The sequence below is a fragment of the Diabrotica virgifera genome, chromosome 7 (assembly GCF_917563875.1).
Source record: "Diabrotica virgifera virgifera chromosome 7, PGI_DIABVI_V3a".
In the NCBI taxonomy this organism is placed as follows: Eukaryota; Metazoa; Arthropoda; class Insecta; order Coleoptera; family Chrysomelidae; genus Diabrotica; species Diabrotica virgifera.
In genome coordinates, this window is record NC_065449.1 from 39,308,805 (window position 1) to 39,330,586 (window position 21,782).

At 33.9% G+C, this 21,782-nt stretch overlaps 1 protein-coding gene across 1 annotated transcript in view; it reads right to left on the bottom strand.

Moving 5' to 3' along the window:
* Positions 1-21,782, bottom strand: part of LOC114329313 (transcription factor SPT20 homolog) — a 176,753-nt gene that overhangs the window by 30,352 nt on the left and 124,619 nt on the right. The window contains exon 2 of the mRNA XM_028278355.2: positions 17,175-17,387. Within this exon, the coding sequence (XP_028134156.2) occupies positions 17,175-17,387 (213 nt within the window). The remainder of the gene's footprint in view (positions 1-17,174; positions 17,388-21,782) is intronic.

Sequence of the window (21,782 nt, forward strand, 5' to 3'; positions counted from 1 at the left end):
TCGATTTGTCACATGTTGTCATTTCATCTTAATATAAAATCCGGATTCATTGCTTGTAAGCATTGAACTCTATTTACCGTAATACTTAAAATAGGCAAATTTTCAATGAATTGCAATAATTTGGAAAGCTTAAAACACAATGGAAACAATTAGTAGTTTCAAACGAAGTTCTCAATCTAGTAGTACATAAACCGACAATAAATATCGTTCTACATACCACCAGATTTTCAACAGATGAAAACCTCTCTGGTTACAACCTCCGAGGCTTTTAAAAATTATAAGCCATGCGGGTGCCAAGACGACCAGAAGATGAGGGAATTTTATATAATTCACGTCCCGTCTGCTCAGCGGGGTAAAGCTCTAACGAGAAGGTCTCCTAAGTACCTACTCCAAAAAGAGTAAATAAATTAGTAGTGTGGCGCTAATGCTACTGACTGTAAAAGATATTAACTAGACCGAAAAATAATACGAAATTCTTTTTCTTCTTCTTGTTGTACTTATGCCTTAATAGAGCGTCGGACTTTGGTATCACCTATCCATCTTTTACCCATTTCTACCACGCCTTTCAGTCTACTGCTATTTCCCTCATCTGTTGCACTGTTTTCCCACTCTTGGTCCCGATTTCCTGAATTTGTTCCACCCACAACTTTTCATGTCTGCCCCTTCTTCTTTTCCCCTGTCTTTTAGCATCTGTCACCTTCTTTACTAGTCTGTTCTCGTTCATTCTAGTTATATGTCCAAACCAATTCAGTTTTCTTTTTTCAATTTTGTTCTCTATTGGTTCCTGTCTTAGCAAGTTTCTGATGTTTTCGTTCTGTTCCCTGTCCATCTTCGTCTTTCCAGCTATTTTTCTCAGCTGCTTCATTTCTGTTGAATTTATGACACTTTCATGTCTTTTATTTGTAACACATGTCCCGCTTGCATATAGAAGAATTGGTACTGTGATTGTATTATACACATGTATTTTTGTCTCCTAACTGATTCTTCTTTGTCCCAGTATCGTATTATTAATCGCATAATATATTGTCGTACCTTTCTTTGTCCTATTTGCAATTTCCAGGTCTAGCTTTCCGTCGTTCGATATTATCGTGCCCAGGTTCTCGGAGACCGTCTCCATCTCCAATTCTTGTCCTTTACTCGCGTTTCGCCTCCACTCATGTTTCGCCTACAACCTCCTGCCCCTGCTGATCTATTTTCGTCGTCTTGTATTTGCTGATATTTATTTCTAATTTCATTTTCTCTATTTCCTCAGTCCATACATCAATTAGTCGTTACGTCTTTCTCGGATTGTCTGCTATGATGACCACGTCGTCCGCATACAGTAATCCTTATATCATAACTGGTGTTAGGTGCGTGTAGCCTATTATTGTTTTTAAGTGGTTTGTTCTTCTTTTTATATTTTTAACTAATTTATCCATAATGAAGACGAATAGGAGTGGGTTTAGGCTATTTCCCTGTTTTAAACCCTTGTTATTCCTAAATTCTAGTGATCCGCTATCTCCCATTTGTACTTTCACCAAGACTCTGCTGTACGTACTTTTAATTATTTGTAAATACAAAAATTGTCATTACACCGATTTCTCAGATGTTGTCATCTCATCCAAAGATAAAATCCGAATTTAATCCTTGGAAGCATTGAACTCTATTTACCGTAATACTTAAAATAGGCAAATTTTCAATGAATTGCAATAATTTGGAAAGCTTAAAACACTATTGCACATAACGGCTTTTAAAAGAATGGAAACAATTAGTAGTTTATTGCTAATGCTACCGACTGTAAAACATATTCACTAGACCGAAAAAGAATACGAAATTAAGTGCATTATTTTTCATAATGAAGACAAAAACAAATAGGTTTCTCGTTGTTTGTTTTTCTACACATATGTTCTGTGTTGTAAGTGATGTAACCAAACAGAATAGATTTAAGTGAAGGTTTTTGAATGCTGCCCAATTCTTTGAAAGGCTACGACCTGAATACAAATGTATTATTATCGTTTAAACTGTGGGTTTCTTAGATGCATACATGTTCATTGTCTTTAGGATAACAATTAAGTCCACGATTGTTCTTTTAAATTTATTTAATAAATGCTTGGGAAAAGACTTATCCTTTGCTATTAAATGAGTCATTTAAATTGCAATTAAGAGGATTTAATTAAAATATCCTAGCACACTACACAAATTAAGAAAAAATTCTCGATTAAAGTATTTATTCCTTTCACATTACAGAAGAATGTAAGCAGCTTAGAAGAAATTAATTTTGTGTGATTGTGTTCTGAAAAAGTAATATAGGCATAAAAATAATGAAGGCAGCTAAGGAAGTATGTGGAACAAGGAAAAAAGACTCATCAAAGAAACAAACATCGTGGTGGTCCGAAGAAATAAAAGGCAAGTAAAAGTGAAGAAAAAAGTATGGAAATAATATTTAAAAAATAAATCAAACGAGAATTACAATAACTATAAAAAGGAAAGAAAAAAGGCAAACATATTAGTAAGAGCAGCAAAGAAGTATGTATGTATACACCGTTCTTAGGCGTCAACGCCCTTCGGTAGGGATCTATGGAGGAGTATCACCAAGCCGGAAGCCCTTATCCCTTCCCGTACCGCTCCTCCATAGGTCGATCAGACGCCAGTTTATTCCAGACCAAGCCGTAGACTCTATTGAGTTTTATACTACGGCGTTGGCCTTTTATAAATTTCATGACCTAGCTGAGGCTCGAACCAGCGACCGCAAATCGCAAATCCACTAAACTTGTCGATCGACTGAGCCCCAGCTAACTGGACCGTCAAGACCGACAGCAAAAAAGTATAGTAAAGCAAAGAAGCATAATTGGGGAAAATTCGGAGATAAAATGAAAGCATATAGCAAAAATAGCCAAAAGTTATCGTGGTAATAATAATAATAATATCGTATGGCATTTTTGCCGGGGAGATCCTTTCGGATAGTTCCAGCGCCAATTACATCTTTAACCCTGTTTCAAGTAACTAGTGTCGATGTACACTAGCCCAGGGGGACCGACGTCTTAACGTACTCTCCGAGGCACGGTGAGACGGCTCGTGTCATTATTGGAAATGAAAATGGTTTGTCTTTGGCAGGGATCGAACCCACGTCTACTGGCGTATGAGGCCAGCGTTTATGCCGTTACCCACGGCCGCTCACAGTTATCGTGGTTACTTTTACTTTCATCTTCCATTTGAACTCTGACGACAATAAGAACACAAAAACAATAAGAAATATACAGCATTAAAGATAAAAATGGAGAATTAACAACAAAAACAAAACAAATAGTTGTTAATAGATAGGAAAAACATTTTGAAGAACAATTAACAGATGTAAACCAACTCAGCATTAAAGAAAAACAAAATAATTTAGAAGATAACACAGAAAACTCATTCAAAGCGGAAGAATTAGAAGAAGCAACATAGACGCTGGCTAAAATATGTAAGAGCTCCTGGAGTGACTAGAATAACAACAAGTGTCACTAATAGTACCCATATACAAAGAGGGAGATAAGAGAGAATGTAATAATTGACGAGTCAAGTATTGAAAATCAAGAGACGAAATATAAGAAACAAAAGATTTAGGGCCGGTTGTTCGAACGCTAATCAAGAAGTTGATTATAATTAAGTCCCCTTAACAAGCATCAAATAAAAACACCCCTCATTCGTACGTCAATCGGTTGATTGTAATCAATTATGTTAATTATCATTATGATAATTAACATAATTGATTGATTAATTAATTATTAATTATTAATTAACATAGCAATTATTAACATAATTGATTAATAAATCTCATAATTGTAATCACTTATGTTTTCAGCAACCCAAACAAGTTTCAGTAATCAAATATTTGATAATGATCAGTTGATTCCATTTTTGATTAGCGTTCGAACAACCGGCCCTTAGAACAGATCACACATTAGATGAAGCACAAAGTGGATTTAGAATTGGTGGAAGTATACAGGATCAATATTTACCTAGAACATGTAACACAAATAGCGATACAAGAGAAAATTCTTGACCTAGAAAAAGCCTTCGATAAAGTACCAAGACATAAACTATGGAAAATACTGAGAGAAAAAGAATCGACATCAAGCTACTAAGAATGTTATAAAAATATACAACGAAAACAATAATGCCGTAATAGGTAATAACTCAACATCAGATACGTTTACAATAAATGGAGGTTTAAGACAGGGAGGAGCACTTAGCTCAACACTATTTCTAATATCATCACCATTATCATCATCCAACCAATTTACGTCCACTGCTGGACATAGGTCTCCCCCAATTGTTTCCACACTTCATGGTTTTGTGCTGATTGTTGCCAGTTTTTACTAATCCGTCTGATATCATCTGTCCATCGTGTAGGCGGCCTTCCTCTACTGCGTTTATCTTCTCTTGGTCTCCATTTCATTAGCTTTCGTGTCCATCCTGAGTCCTTCAGCCTGGCGACGTGTCCTGTCCAGTTCCATTTGAGCTTGGTGATACGTTCTATAACATCTGTGATACCGGTTCTTTGTCTGAGATCTTCATTTCTTATTTTATCTCGTTGGGTTATGCCCAGCATGGATCTTTCCATACGCCTTTGAGCAACCCTCATTTTCGGCGTTGAAGATGAGGTATTTCTAATATAATATGGACGAAATTACTACGAAATGCACAAAAAGGGGGAAAATAGATACTGATGTAAGGTATAGAAACAAAGAGTGGAAATCTCTCAAAGAGCATTTGCTGACGATCTGGTACTAGTTGTAAAAAATGAAAAAGAACTTCAGAATAATTGGGAAATATGGAAAGAAGTTCTTAACGAAAACTAAATGACGATAAATATCAACAAAACAAAAGTTAAGGAGCTAGAAGAAACCAGAGAAGAACTTAATATATAAATCCCAAGTATGTAAAGCTTTTATATACTTAGGAGTAATAACAGAAGAAACAGGATCTCTAGCTAGAAGCATAAATCAATATCTTCTTCTTCTTCTTCTTATGCAATCCACTAATGGATATTTGCGATCACGTTTGATCATTTTTTTCTATCCCTTGCAGTATGTATTAGGTCTCCTATGTTTTTTAGTCCTGTCCATTGTTTGAAATTACGGAGCCATGACATTTTCCTCCTGCCCACTCCCTTCTTCCTTCGATCTTTCCTTTAATTAAGGTTTGCAGAAACTGCTATCTTTCGTTTCTAATTAGGTGCCCCAGGTATGCCGTTTTTCTCTGTTTAATTATGCATAGCAGTTGTCGTTCTGTACCAATTCTTCTCAGGATTTCTTCATTTGTTATTCGTGCGGTCCAGGGAACTTTAAGGATTCGTCGATAAATCCACATCTTAAATGCGTCTAGCTTATTCATTGTGTTTATTTTTAAAGTCCATCCTTCCATGCCATATAGGAGCACCGACCATATATAGCATTTCGTGAATCTTAGTCTAGGTTCAGGTCAAAGTCAGAGTTCGTAAAGACGTTTCTGAATTTCATGAATGAACTTCTGGCCCTGTCCATCCGACATTTAATTTCCATATCCGACATTCAGTCCTCATATAGCCAGGTTCCCAGGTACTTAAATTTTCTTAAGCGCTCTACATCTTGGTTGTTATATGCTAGTCTTGCATTTTGATGTTGACATAATTGACGGCTGATTATAAGGAGCTTCGTCTTTTTTATGTTGATGCTAAGTCCCATGTTCTCGTTATGTTCTCAAATTTTATTAAGAACGTTTTGGAGGTCTTCTTTGTTGTCTGCTATTAAGACCGAATCGTCCGCATATTATTGACCCAGGTAAGATTTACTTTGATGCCGCTTTCGCATTCCTCAAGAGCTTCCTGGACGATACTTTCTGAATATAGATTGAACCTTAGTGGGGAGAGAATGCATCCCTGTCTTACACCTCTGAGAATTTTTTGAGCTTGCGTTGTTTCATTATCCACCTTGACGACAGCTGTTTGATTCCAGTAAAGAGCTTCTATGGAGCGAATGTCTTTTTGATCTATGTCGAGTTGTTTTAGTATATCGTCGCCTTAGTACTATAACTTGATAACTCCAAAATTGACGTTTTTGAGATAACTAGTTCACAAGATGTATTTTATTTGCCTCCATATTGTGTAAAAACTTGATAGCTCACTTCAAACGGGTTAAGTATTTATTTATGATTGACGAAAGTTGATAAAACTCAAATGCCACTAATATTCAGTGCTAAAACTTGATAAGATAAGTTATCAAGCTATTATTTAATCGAAATAATCGTGAATACGACATACACTGAATGCTATAACTAGATAACTCGAGTTATCCAGTTTTAGCACGTGTTTCTCTGAAACCATTGAACTTACCACATAATTGCTATCTGTTTATTCGGTTCATTTTAATGCAAGAATTCGAGAATTGTTAGCAGATCTGGCAACCCCATGGCAGAGAGCTAATTTTCAACAAAATAATGTTTAAAATATTAGTTGTGTTAAAAAGTTCACTTATATGCGACTTAGCACAACATGCGACATTACCAAATGTTAACGTTATGGTAATGCTAAAAGTTGATAACTTTAATTTTTCATGTTTTTTTCCATATTGGAAAACAAATTTACACCATATTTCTAAATAGATCAGTTGCCAAAAAGTTAAGGAACAGTATTTTAGAGCCGCAGAGTGAATTCCGTATTTACCAACATCATGGTAGCAGCACAAATATCTTTAAAATCTTTAAACTCGTTTATCTCAAAACTACTAATTTCGAGTTATCAAGTTATAGTATTAAGGCGACGATATGTACAAGTTTATGATGTTGTACTCGATCGAAGGCTTTTTCATAATCTTAGATCAAATATCAGATCAATATAATCAATATCAGACTAGAGGAAACGCTCCAACTGTATGAACAAAACTCCACATACAACTGTATGAACAGTATAAACTGTTCACACAATGAACAAAAAAAATTATATGCCGAGCAGAAATATCACCGAATACAAACATGAAAGTTTTCAAAACAGTTTATAGACCTATTCTGACTATTGATAGCGAATCAAGATACAAGCTATAGAGATGAGGTTTTTAAGAAGAGATAAAGGTGTTACCAAAATTATAGAATAAGAAACAAGAATATAAGTAACCAACTGAAAATACAATCCTCATTGGAGTTTATTATAGAACAGAGACAGCTGTGTTAGTGGGGTCATTTAAACCAGATGGAAGATACCATACGAGTGAGAAGAGTCTAGAAAGCAAAAATATTGAAAAACAAAAACAGAAGAAGACCAAAACAGACATGGGATGAAGTAATCGGAAAGATATTGCAGAGAAGAGGTGTGACATGGACAGAAACCTCAAAGAATGGAAGAAAGTTAAGAAGTAAATTAAACCTTACATATCCACCTAATATTACATTATATGGTGCGTAGAAAGGTTTTCGATTAATTCGTAGAATCAATTTCAAATTCGTAATAATCAAATTAGTCGTAATCATTCATAAAGGCGGAAATACATATCCGCGCCGCGAACTCCGCGCCGTGTGTGCGCCGCGCGTTCGTGGCGCGGTTATTGTTCGTTAAAATTTTTCATTTTGACGATCCAGAGGAAACTTACGAACGTTTAGTAATTGTAGATAATCATGTCTCTGTCCTGTACTTCTACTACATCTTATTTTGGTATTGTTTTGAAACTATTTTCTTGTGTCATCTTATGCAATTTACTATTTTATGTGGAATAAGCCACAGTTTGGGAACATTTCGGGAAGTACCTTTTTCGCTTCCTGGCAACACAAATATAATGGTAGGGGAGCCCAAGCGGGGATTTTTGCAGTTACTCGAGCGCGTCAGATTATCATATGGGGAGAAACGTGGTACCCTGCAGATGTACCTCCACCATATATTGGCTCTTAACACAGGGGAGTTCGTTCAGGGGGGCCCGAAAAAAAATCTATCCTTAAAATATTCGAAATTGTCAGATTAAGATAAGGTAAGTTAAGTACATGCAAAAGAGTCTATATTTCAAAAATATGACGATTTGAGCGGGGCGTACGGAAATGGGTGAGTCAAAAAGTTTCACAAAAAAAGCGAATATTTCGCGAAATGAACGTCAGATTGAAAAACTAAAAACTACGTGTTCAATATTTTTCAAAAATCTATCGAAAAATACCAAACTTGACCCCCCACGGAGAGGGGTGGGGGGTAAATTTAAAATTTTTAATACAAATCCCGCGATCTTTCGCAAAATAAACATCATATCGAAAAACTGCAAAATACACTTTATCAATGTTTTTGAAAAATCTATCGAATGGTTCCAAACACGACCCCCCACGGAGGTGAGGTGGGGGGTTACTTTAAAATCTTAAATGGTAGACCCCGTTTCTTATTGCAGATTTGGATTGTTTGTATAAAAATAAACAACTTTTATTCGAAACATTTTTTTGAATTATGGATAGATGGCGCTATAATTGGAAAAAAGATTGTTGGAAATGGAAAATTAAATTAAAAATGGGAAGTCCCCACTAAAATGGAAAATTTTACTTAACTTTTTTGGTTTTAGGACCTAATAATCACAACCCAATAGGTCCCCAAAGCGCTCGAGTGACTGCACATTTAGCATACTTTGCTCCCCTACCATAATATATCTGCTTGTTCCTACAACCAGAAACAAAATTAGAGAACTATAGGTACTTCCAAGTCATGCGATACCTTTTTCGTTTTCCGGTGACACAATTGTAATGTATCTGCTTGTTTCAACTGCGTAGCTTCACTGGAAACGAAATTAGAGAACTATAGGTTCTTCCAAGCCCTGTTTTAACTTTTTCGCTTTCCGGTGACCCAATTATAATATACCTGCTTGTTCCAACTCAGTTGCTTCACCAGAAGCGAAGTTAGGAAACTATAGGCACTTCCAAGATGTGCGTTACCTTTTTCGCTTTCCGACGACACAATTATAACATATCTACTTGTTCCAACTCCGTTGCTTCACCAGAAGCAAAGTTAGGAAACTATAGGCTCTTCCAAGTTGTGCGTTACCTTTTTCGTTTTCCGGTGACCCAATTATAATATATATGCTTATTCCAAATACGTTGCTTCACCAGAAGCGAAGTTAGAAAACTATTGGGTCTTCCAAGTTGTGCGTTAGCTTTTTGGCTTTCCGGTGACCCAATTATAATATATCTGCTTGTTCCAACTCAGTTGCTTCACCAGAAGCGAAGTTAGGAAACTATAGGCTCTTCCAAGATATGCGTTACCTTTTTCGCTTTCCGACGACACAATTATAACATATCTACTTGTTCCAACTCCGTTGCTTCACCAGAAGCAAAGTTAGGAAACTATAGGCTCTTCCAAGTTGTGCGTTACCTTTTTCGTTTTCCGGTGACCCAATTATAATATATATGCTTATTCCAAATACGTTGCTTCACCAGAAGCGAAGTTAGAAAACTATTGGGTCTTCCAAGTTGTGCGTTAGCTTTTTGGCTTTCCGGTGACCCAATTATAATATATCTGCTTGTTCCAACTCAGTTGCTTCACCAGAAGCGAAGTTAGGAAACTATAGGCTCTTCCAAGATATGCGTTACCTTTTTCGCTTTCCGACGACACAATTATAACATATCTACTTGTTCCAACTCCGTTGCTTCACCAGAAGCGAAGTTAGGAAACTATAGGCTCTTCCAAGTTGTGCGTTACCTTTTTTGTTTTCCGGTGACATAATTATAATATATCTGCTTGTTCCAACTCAGTTGCTTCACCAGAAGCGAAGTTAGAAAACTATTGGGTCTTCCAAGTTGTGCGTTACCTTTTTGGCTTTTCGGTGACCCAATTATAATATATCTGCTTGTTCCAACTCCGTTGCTTCACCAGAAGCGAAGTTAGAAAACTACTGGGTCTTCCAAGTTGTGCGTTACCTTTTTGGCTTTCCGGTGACCCAATTATAATATATCTGCTTGTTCCAACTCCGTTGCTTCACCAGAAGCGAAGTTAGAAAACTATTGGGTCTTCCAAGTTGTGCGTTACCTCTTTCGTTTTCCGGTGACCCAATTATAATATATCTGCTTGTTCCAACTCCGTTGCTTCACCAGAAGCGAAGTAAGAAAACTATTGGGTCTTCCAAGTTGTGCGTTACCTTTTTGGCTTTCCGGTGACCCAATTATAATATATCTGCTTGTTCCAACTCTGTTGCTTCACCAGAAGCGAAGTTAGAAAACTATTGGGTCTTCCAAGTTGTGCCTTACCTTTTTCGCTTGCCGGTGACACAATTATAATAATATATCCGCTTGTTTCAACTGCGTTGCTTCACCAGACACGAAGTTAGAAAACTATAGGTTCTCCAAGTCGTGCGTTACCTATTTCGCTTTCCGGTGACACATAATATATATCTGCTTATGAATGTTTTTTTGATATTGATAACTATTTCCGAAGTGAAAGTCGAAAGGTCAAGTAAACTTGATTTCAAACTCGAATTGTGGCTTATGCCCAAATAAAATAGTAAATCTTATTTTTAATACATGTTATTTTTAGTACAACAATGAACTAACATTTTTTAAAAAGGTCCGCATGTACATTTTTTTATTTCAGCTTCTATTTCCGTTCAGATCGGATTTAAGTTGTTTCTTTAAATTAAATGGTTCTTTATTAAGGATCCCACAATAATGATTTTCCACGGTAAACATCAATTTCCTTCCGACAATTCCGACCATTCCATTACTAACAAATATTCAACTCATGCGCGCCAAAACCAACAAACCACTCGCAAACCCGTCCAAATACGTATTGCGAACCATCAAAGCGTTTGTTGAAAAACCGACAGAATTTAGATCGTGGTGCGCCGTGTGCGTGCCGTTTGTGCGTCACTTGAAAACACGTACTAATCTGACGAATACGCTGCGCGCGAGCGGCTCGCACACCGAGCAGAGCGCATATGTATCTCCGCCTTAAAAGATACAATTTGTTTTGAACGTATCTAATGTTCCATCGCGCTACCGTTTTCAACCTGTATTGGTACTTTATTGATTTCAATTGATTTCACTGAACCGTGTTGCCAATAAAATTAAAAAATAATACGTTTTACTTTAGCAATTGATTCCAATTAGTTGAAAATAGTTAGTCGAACGGTTATTTTAATTTTGCTAGACTTCGATTATTTTTAATTTGATCGCTATGTAGATCGAACCATTTATATTTTATCATTAGTTAGTTACACCTGATTAGAGAATGTTTCAACTACTAAGTGTTTAGATTAGGTTAAGTTGATGTTTAACCGCAACCAAAAAATGAATAAACCAAAATTTTAAATTTGAAAAATAGTACAAAAATTAAAAATGGACAACGTATAAAATCTATGTATGGATTCGTCATTTCATTGTATTCTAGTAATTACAGCCATATACAGAGAAATTGTCTTCTTATTTTTGTGTGGAGATAAATATGTTTGTTTTTAATGTTCCTGCTGTAAGTTGAAGTTCCATCCTTTTCGTGGTATTCCCACTGTTTGTGATACTATTGGAGCACTGTCTCTAGCCATATATTTGTTGTCATTCAGCTATATGATCTTCCATTCTACTTTTCTATTTCTTACGCAGTCTATGATATTCTTCACATTGCATCTCCATCGTATAACTGTACTTTTGGCCCTGTTTCGTAGTGTCTTACCATCTACATTTTTCTGAAGGTTTTCATCTATTCCATTTCTAATATACTTTTTGTTATCTCTGTGTCAGGTTGTGTTTCAGCAGCGTATATCATTATTGGTCTGATGACTGTTTTGTAAAGTCTACCTTTTATTTCTTTCTCGATATTTTTGTTTATCCATATTGTTTCATTCGGGTATTCTGCGGCTCTGTTTGCTCTATTCACTTGATATTCCACTTTTGTTTAGAGCTTTCTGTAGCTAAATGTTATCTGTGTGATGCCTATTATAATATTTAAACTCCATCGTTTTATTTGTTCTATTATCTGAAACTCCAACTCATTTTATGTACATCATTCGGCCTTTTTTGGGGAAAGTAACGTGTTAAATTTTCTGGCAGTATTAAATTGGTGTAAATTATCTTCACTTTAAGAAATTAGTATTGCATCGTCTGCATAGCAGATTTTAATCATTTTAAGTTGTTTTTCATCCATTTGGTATCCTTTTTTCGCTCTTATTTTTTTTTATTAATTCATCCTGAATAATAGTTGAACAATAGGTTGAAAAATAGGGGGCTCAAGGAATCCCCCTTTCTTATCGCATTGCCTGTTTCAATTGGGTCATTTAATTCTTCTTCTACGTTTGCTTGTATTGTGCTGTTCTCGTATATATTTTCGATCATTTTGACTATTCCTAGGTGGATATTCCTATTGCATACAATAAGTGGATAACATCCTTCAATTTGACCTTGAGAGAAATTATGAAATTCAAATTCCTAAACAATGTTTGTACTAACAATCATAAAAAAAGTTCAAGCCAGATGTTTACACTAACTTTTTATACAAAAAATCGATAGAAAGAAAAAATAGGGTGGCGAAGACAAGAAATTGGAGAAAACGAATATTAGCCCAGTAAATGAACGGGAAATTCGGCTATACCGTGTAATTTTCAGGGGCAACTCCGAATTGCATGAAAATTTGGATTTAGGTTCTACTTACCCTCCACTTCAAAGTTGAAATTGTGCCGTTGGTTGTTTTTACTTGGGGGGTGACAGTCACCCCTTCTCGGGGGTGAAAAAACATACGTTCAAGATAAGACCGGAAATGCATAAATGGGCTGATTTTAAGCAACTTTTGTTCTATAGAGTTTTTTACGTAAGTCAATACTTTTCGATTTATTTGCCATTGAAAATTTTGATTTTTCGACAAAAAACTACGTTTTCAGACGGTTTTTTGGCAAATAACTCAAAAAGTAAATATTTTATCGAAAAAAATATCCTTAGCAAAAGTGTAGCGTATAAAAAATCCAAAAAAATGGTGTATCAGAAAAGTCTATCAATCGAATAAAAACAAAGCTGTAGCTCATGAAAAATACGATCTTATTCGTCTAATTCCAAATCGAATATTTCAAGGTGAAATCACCGAAAAATTAAGCACTTTTCGGGAAAAACTTATTTAAACTTTTTTAAAGTGTTTATAAAAAGCTTTGTTTTAATTGTTAACAAAAGTTTTAGCATTAAAAATAAGCGAGTTACGCTCAAAATAAAGTTGGCCCTCTTTTTTTGTAAAAAATCATGAAAACTTCGCCGTGTTTAGCTCCCCAAATGAAATTAATCGCTACCGCTTTACAAACAATTTACTTACCTATCTATTTTTTATATGATCTGTCAGTCTCACCGGGTTAAAGTGTTTATTTTTGAAAGGGTTATAATTAAGAAAGCTTGAATGGGTTACTAATCATGAGTGTATGCAAATTTTGAACAGCCATATATTAACCAATTTTTGTCTTACGGAGAAACAAAATAAACTAGCATATTTATAATAGCAAAACCTACATTTTTTTACTCTTTAAGATTTTTCTTATCACTAATACTTTTTAAGTTATTTTGAAAAAATTAAATTTTTCAAAAGTTTTTAGAAACTTTTTTTTACTATAAAACCAAATGTTTTCAAAAATAAGCACTTCAAACCAATCAATCTTACAGATCATATAAACAATACACATACAGTTAAAATATATGGTAAAGCCAAACGATTAATTTCATTTAGGGTGCTAAATAGAGGGAGGTTTTCACGATTTTTTTACCAAAAAAAAGGGGCCAACTTTGTTTTTTCAGTGTAACTCGTTTATTTTTGATGCTGTAAACTTTTGTAAAAAACAAATAATAAGCTTTTTTTGATACTATAAAAATGTTAATAAGGTTTTCCCGAAAACTCTTCTTTCTTCCGTGATTTCGCGTTGAATTATTCGATTTGGAATTAGACGAATAAGAACGTATTTTTCATGAGCTACAACTTTGCTTCTACTCAATTTGTAGGCTTTACTGGTACATCATTTTTTTCGTTTTTTTATAGGCTACACTTTTGATAAAAACATTTTTTTGATAAAATATTTACTTTTTCAGTTATTTGGGAAAAACGGTCTGAAAACGTAGTTTTTTGTCGAAAAATCAACATTTTAAATCGCGAATAACTCGAAAAGTATTGACTTACTTAAAAAACTTTATAGAACAAAAGGTGCTTAAAATAAGTCAATTTATCCATTTCCGGCCTCATTTTAAACACGCGTTTTTCACCCCCCGAGAAGGGGTAAATGTCACCCCCCAAGTAAAAGCAACCAACAGCACAAATTCAACTTTGAAGTGGAGGGTAAGTAGAACCTAAATCCAAATTTTCATGCAATTCGGAGTTGCCCCTGGAAATTACACTCCAAAACGGTCATTTATTGGGCTATATATGGATATTGGAAAAAACAATTAAGCGAGTAATATGTTTGAAGAGAGATTATATGTATATGGTGATATGTATTAACAATAAATGAACCAATATGTTTGGTATATATGTTACCGGCCAAACCCAATTTCAGGACAAACTAGTATGACCTAGTATAATGGGATTTATCTCATTATTTAGATATTTTAGAAATCCTTAAATTACCTTAAAGTATTCGTTAGATATTTATTTATAAAACAATAAATATTACGCATATTTGTTATAATAATTGCAAAGTAGAACACCTTAGTTAAAGTCCACGTTTTGCTTACTCAACAAGGTTGTGATTATTCATTTTGACACACTAACGAGAATATATACATACATATTTACAAAACGAAGTATTTGATAAATATGGGAACACGATCAGATTTGAGTGATTAGTGGGTCAGTCGAATTAGTTAGTTAGGTTTGAGAGGTTGCTGCCGTTAGAGCAGAATAATGTCACCTATCAACTGAATACATTTATACGGTATTAGTTTAACCAAATAAAGAAGTTATGAGTACATAGTGCCTTCCTGTTAAACAAACCCCATTCCAGTATAGTAAATATCCAGGTACCACCATATGGCGACCTGAGAGACGGACTGGACTTCTGAGGCAGTAGACAACAGGAACAAATATGGCAAAAAACTGGAGGAAACGAAGAAAATTTGGGGTAAAGTACCAATCCCCATACTAATTGGTATCGTTAGATGGAATGGAGACTATATGGAGCTGGAGAGACCAACGATAAGGGAGTCCAAATGGTAGACGTCGACATGGACGAAGGTTTGGAGACTTGGGACCACGCCCAAACGTCAAGAGGACAAATGGAAAGGAATGGACAATGCCTAGTGGACAAATGTGTACCTAATCGTGAGTAACTTTTAGCTATTTTTTTAAATTGCATATACAGTCTCACAGATATGAATAATTTTTTTATTAATATAATATAAATATAATCATTTAAGAAGAACTAGAATTATTAATTTTCACTTAAATATAAGTAAATTAGGTAAAATTTTTTTCGTATATTATTAAGTTTTAAAAGTATTTCACTAATTTAGAAGATATTTTGTTTTGAGAAATACATATCATATATAGACATAGATAATCTTAATCGATAGTTTTATTTTAATAGAAATATAACAATTCTTATATTTTATATGGTAAGAAATAATATAATTATTTTTAACCATACGAGTACGTAAATAAGTTTATTTTGATTGATGTATTTCTGCTTTTTCTGCACTTTTTGCATCTAGAGCACTTAGCTCTAGAAAATATTAGCATACCCATTTTTTGTTTTGAAGTAATCCTATTCTCAACTAAGGGGGAGCACTAGGTTCAGACAGGAAATTAGGGATGCAAGATGTAGAAGATTTATTTAAGCGCACAACTATCAATTTTGTCTTTTTGGAACAAACCTTCTCACGACTAAGGACGTGCAAAAGGACCGGAAGCAAATGCAAGGATACAAAGTTGCGAAAAACTACCCACCGAGTAGGTAAGGGCTAGAAAATGAAGAATTTATAAAGTAAGTGATAAAGAAATAATGAAGAAATATGAAGAAGAAGAAGATTTTTGTTTAATAGTACACTATGAAGAAAGTACTAAGTATAAACAAAATGAAGAAATATGTAATTATTGTGAAGTACCAGACAAGAAGAAGAAGAAGAAGAAAAAAGAGATAATTGCTAAAAGGAGAATATTAAAAATTGGAGAAGATCAAAAGATTTGTCTTAAAGGTCTAGTTAAGAAGTAGAATTAACAAGTAAGTTCAAATTTAGGAGTTGTAATTTTTTTTAAACCTCTGAAATTAAAGTAAAGTATAAAATACAATTTCTAAGTATAGATTTTCGCGAGTCACAAGAAAAGAATTAACTAAGAATAGACGATGTTTGATAATTAGTGAAATAAATTGTATATATTTGTAAATTTTGTTTATATATTTTTTTTGTAAAAATTTGTATAAATCTATACATATAACGTAGTCAGTTGATGATGATAATAAGAATATTTAATGATAAAATTGTGGCTTATTTCCCATAAAAAATACGTAATTATAAAAATGCCACAAGGAAATAGCTTCAGAACAACGATAATAAGAAAATTTTCTTCTCTTCGGGGAGGAAAAAGGAATCACGGTACATGGCTCAGAAAATTTTCTTTTCTAAGGGGGATGATATAATGGGATTTATCTCATTATTTAGATATTTTAGAAATCCTTAAATTACCTTAAACTATTCGTTAGATATTTATTTATAAAACAATAAATATTACGCATATTTGTTATAATAATTGCAAAGTAGAACACCTTAGTTAAAGTCCACGTTTTGCTTACTCAACAAGGTTGTGATTATTCATTTTGACACACTAACGAGAATATATACATACATATTTACAAAACGAAGTATTTGATAAATATGGGAACACGATCAGATTTGAGTGATTAGTGGGTCAGTCGAATTAGTTAGTTAGGTTTGAGAGGTTGCTGCCGTTAGAGCAGAATAATGTCACCTATCAACTGAATACATTTATACGGTATTAGTTTAACCAAATAAAGAAGTTATGAGTACATAGTGCCTTCCTGTTAAACAAACCCCATTCCAGTATAGTAAATATCCAGGTACCACCATACTAGGTCAAACTAGTTTGTCCTGAAATCGGGTTTGGCCCGTAACATATACAACGCATTGTTCCAATAGCACGATAGCAATAAGTACAAAGGCTAAAAGAGCTACCTATATAATTATATCCGATAAAGAACAAACCAACGTTTATGAGGTTATTTAACCATATTTCACAATAGAGAAAAGATAGAACTTACTTGGATAAGCGCTTCGGGTTGCAATGGGGACTGAAACCTGTCTGCAGCTTCGCTGAGGAGCTCAAGTTCATGCTCCAACTGCCTGCATGAAGCATTAGCTGAGACGTAGGCAGAAGCTAGCAAGAATCCTCCCAAAATTACAGAACAAGCTACGACGGTTATTGCTATAATCTTGGCTATTTGGACTGAAGTACTACGCATTTTCATGTATGCCTGAAAACAAAAATAAAACATTAGTACCTATATTTAAAAAACAAGTCTTTTATATCTATCTACATATAAAGTACTTTTCCTATAATTTGTTTAGAACCCTTAATTTGGACAGGGTCACTGTAGACAAACTTTTTTGCCTTTTACTATTTTAATTGGAAATGAGCCACAATTTTAGTTTGATTGACCACTACATGTGGTCAAACCTCATGATACTATCCCGACATGGAAGTATTTGGTTTTATATTTAGTTTACTCTCAAAACTAACACCAAACTCTGATTTTATATGTATGTTATTTTAAAACATATATGATGTATCCTCGATATGTTATTGACTTACTAATCGTGGCAGTTTCTTTCTATTGATTTTTCCTTTTAATATGGGCAACTAATCCTACTGTATTCTGCCGAATAATTTGCGACACAGTCGCTTTTATTTCACATAATTAGAGCCAGCAAAGATGCCCTTTTTCAGCACTCAGTTGTCATTTTGAAAGCAAGGTTTTCTCATACAACATTGATGCTATCAGCTCAATTATTTTTTTATACTCTTAAACTTTATACAAATGAATAAACTTTTTCAGCTGGAATCATGTTCGAAATCGTCTTCAATTTCAAACTTTCATCGTATTTCCAAAGAGGATAGTTATTTTAAATGAAACCGGATCCGAGCTAGAGGACATACGACTGCCCTAGTCTCTCTTGTCTCTTGAACCCCTTGTCTCTGTGGTTTGATAATATTATAACTCTACCAAATGAATATTTGGTTGACTTTGAAAAAAAAACAATTACAATTTTCAAAGAGGCTTTCTGAATAGGCCTAAAATTTAATCAAAAATTGATTTGCTACCGCAATTTGTTTATGATATAATACTTGTGTGACCAACTCCAATTCAGTCGAATCCGGGACAAGGCTGAAAAATACCTGAAATCCGGGACTTTTCAATGAAAATCGGTCCATTTTTTTTTCAGAAGCCGATAATTAAAATAAAGAAACGAAAAAAAGTCCACCGTTTTAGTTTTCGTAGAACTATAATGCCACGATATAAAATATGCCTTTTGCATGTGGTATTAGTATTACACTCTAGAAATTGCCGACTTTTGTTCGTCCCACCAATTCAATTTTATGTCAATTCTTAGAAGAATAACGTATTCAAAATTTCAAAATAGAATTTTACCAAAACGTTGAAAATTCGGATGGCTCGGAAACTAGTGATGTTGAAAAAGTAACTATTCGTTACAAAGTACTCGTTATTTACGAATACCGAAAGTAACGATTACTATACAGAGAGACAAATCGTTACTTTGATTACTCTGATTACTTCGTTACTTCGTAGCAATCGTATCAGAGCGAGTAACGACTATTGTATCTACTTTGATTACTTTGATTACTCTGATTACTTAGTTACTTCATACCAATCGTATTAGAGCAAGTAACGACTATTGTATCTACTTTGATTACTCTGATTACTTCGTACCAATTGTATCAGAGCGAGTAACGACTATTGTATCTACTTTGATTACATTTATTACTCTCATTACTTCGTACCAATCGTATCAGAGCGAGTAACGATTATTGTATCTACTTTGGTTACTTTTATTACTTTGATTACTTCGTACTTCGTAAAGGTCGTTATTATATCGGAATACCTATACAAAATACCTACCTACTGAGAAATACGATTCTCGATATAATTAACGGTACTCAAATACAAAAGTAACAAAACAAATTATAGTAATCAAATCATTTTTACCCCTTCAGATCGGTGAAAGTCGTTGTTATATGGGAATATGTACCTATACAAAATACCTACCTACTGAGAAATACGATTCTCGATATGATTACCAGTACTCAAATAAAAAAGTAACAAAAGTAATCATAGTAATTAAATCATTTTTATCCCTTAAACAGATCGGTGCAGGTCGTTGTTATATCGGAATACCGATACAAGATACCTACCTACTGAGAAATACGTTTCTCGATATGATTACCGGTACTCAAATACAAAAGTAATCATAGTAATCAAAGTAACGAATACTCTAAATGATTACTTTATACAAAATACCTACCTACTGAGAAATACGATTTTCGATATGATTACGGGTACTCAAATACAAAAGTAACAAAAGTAATCATAGTATCAAAGATCAAAGTAACGAATACTGTAAATGATTACTTTATACAAAAGTAACGATTTGTAACGAATACTCGAAAGTAACTATAATCAACATGACTACCGGAAACCCTGCCCGGGACGCCTGGACACCACTTCGTATTTCGGGCCATGTCCCGGATTTTTCGGATTAGTTGGTCACACTATATATTACCCGTAACCCAAAAAATTATAATTTGCATTATTTGGTTCATTACTTATTTTTAGCTTAATATCCTTTAATGAACTGGTAATTTGTTCTGAATTTTTTTGTGAAATTAATTTTAAATGCATAATATTTATTATATGCATCATAATATCATAAATAACTATATATATTTAACTCCATTTTACCTAATTTAATTCTATTATTCTATTATTACCATCATTAGTCTGTATTTATGGTACTAGATATTTTACAACCAATTTTGATTAAAGGTAATTTAATTTAATGATAATAGAAAACGTCCTTCGATATTATACGTAAAAATACCTATAATTTTGTAATCACAATTGGTTTGTTTGGGTGTTGGGTATATTAAGGGGGTAGGCGCAAAATTTGGCTACAATCCTTTTTAAATGCATTCATTTTTTTCGAATCCTGAGAAAACTAATAATTATTTTTGAAAAGTTTAAACGCAGAATAAAAGATTACGTTTTTACCGAGGGCAGAAAGTCCCTGAAAACTTCTCTAATATATATTTTAATAAGTTACAGGGGCGAAACAAAAAGATGAAATTTATTGTGATCAGTTGCCATCAAATTGTTGTAATGTAATCAACTCAATTTACATCCCACGTGATGGAAAGGTCCATACCTTACCTAAGGGCATACTTCTTAATTATTTATATCTATCCTATGGAAGTTTTAAACAAATGTCCACTTTAATGTAACTACATACCATTTAAAGGATTATTACCCTGGTATTTCTTTGGTGGCTTAGCTGGCATTCAACTTGTTTATTATAACACTGATGATGATTTTGTAAGAAAATCGAAAACGTTCTGTTGTGATGTAGGCCTTAAAGGGATTTTAATTAAAGTTTTTTTCCAATTAAATTTTTTTTAACATACTAATTGACCATATATAGAACAGTGTTTCCCAAAGTGGGGCTCACGCCCCACAGGTGGGCAATTTGATTGTTAAGGGGGGCAATTCGAAAATGGAGTTTAACCCTTTCGCAACTGGTCATTTAAATTCAATGCTAGGTTTCGGCACCAAATTTATCGACAAAAGCAATTTTTTAAATAATTACGGTAAATAATTGTTAGGTATTTCGCTAGCCCAAAATATCAACTAAATGTTTTCGGCGTCAAGTCAAACTTAAAATTTTGAAAAAAGATCAACATTAAAATCTCTGTTTACTGCTCATACTTTAACTAATTATCGTGTTCTTGAGGCAAATTATTAAATTTCTTTATTACTCACTTAAACAGGAAAAACTCATACTAAAATTCTAGGTTCTTGAAAAATATGACAAATATGTAAAAGCTTTGCAATTTAGTAACAATACTGTTAGCAGAAAAATAGATGGAATGGGTAAAGATATTGAAAAACAACTTGTAGAAAAGCTGAAAATTAGAAATTTGTCAGTGAAAATGACAATTTAGTAACAATAGTGTTAGCAGAAGAATAGATGGAATGGGTAAAGATATTGAAAAACAACTTGTAGAAAAGCTGAAAATAAGAAATTTGTCAGTGAAAATGGTGAATCAACTTTAAGAGACAGTGAGGCCGTATTGATAATTTACGGTAAGATAAAGAGTAGTTTGTTAAAAAATTGTTGTTCTGTTTGTTAAAATCTTGTGATACAGATGGTACTCCTAATATGCTGGGCAAGAAAAATGGCTGCTTAAAATTGATGAAAGATGCGAATCCAGAAATGATTATTGTGCATTATGTTATCCATAGGGAAAAATGGGTACCTAAAAACATCTTGCCTGTTCTAAACAAAGTACTGCATTCAGTAATAGAGTGTGTTAATGCTATTAAAACTAATACCAAATGTGCCCGTCTCTTCAAGCTATTTTGTGAAGAACAAAATAAGACCCCATGAGACGACGTCTACTTCATACTGAAGTAAGGTGCCTACCTTAGATGCTTGTAAAAATTTGTGGAGTTGTTCGATACCCTCTGAAAAAGTTTGAAGAGTTTCATCGACTACCAAAATGTGAAGTAACTGATACCGCTTTACTAAAATAAAGATTTTCTGATTTAAAACAAATTGATTTTGAACATTGATAA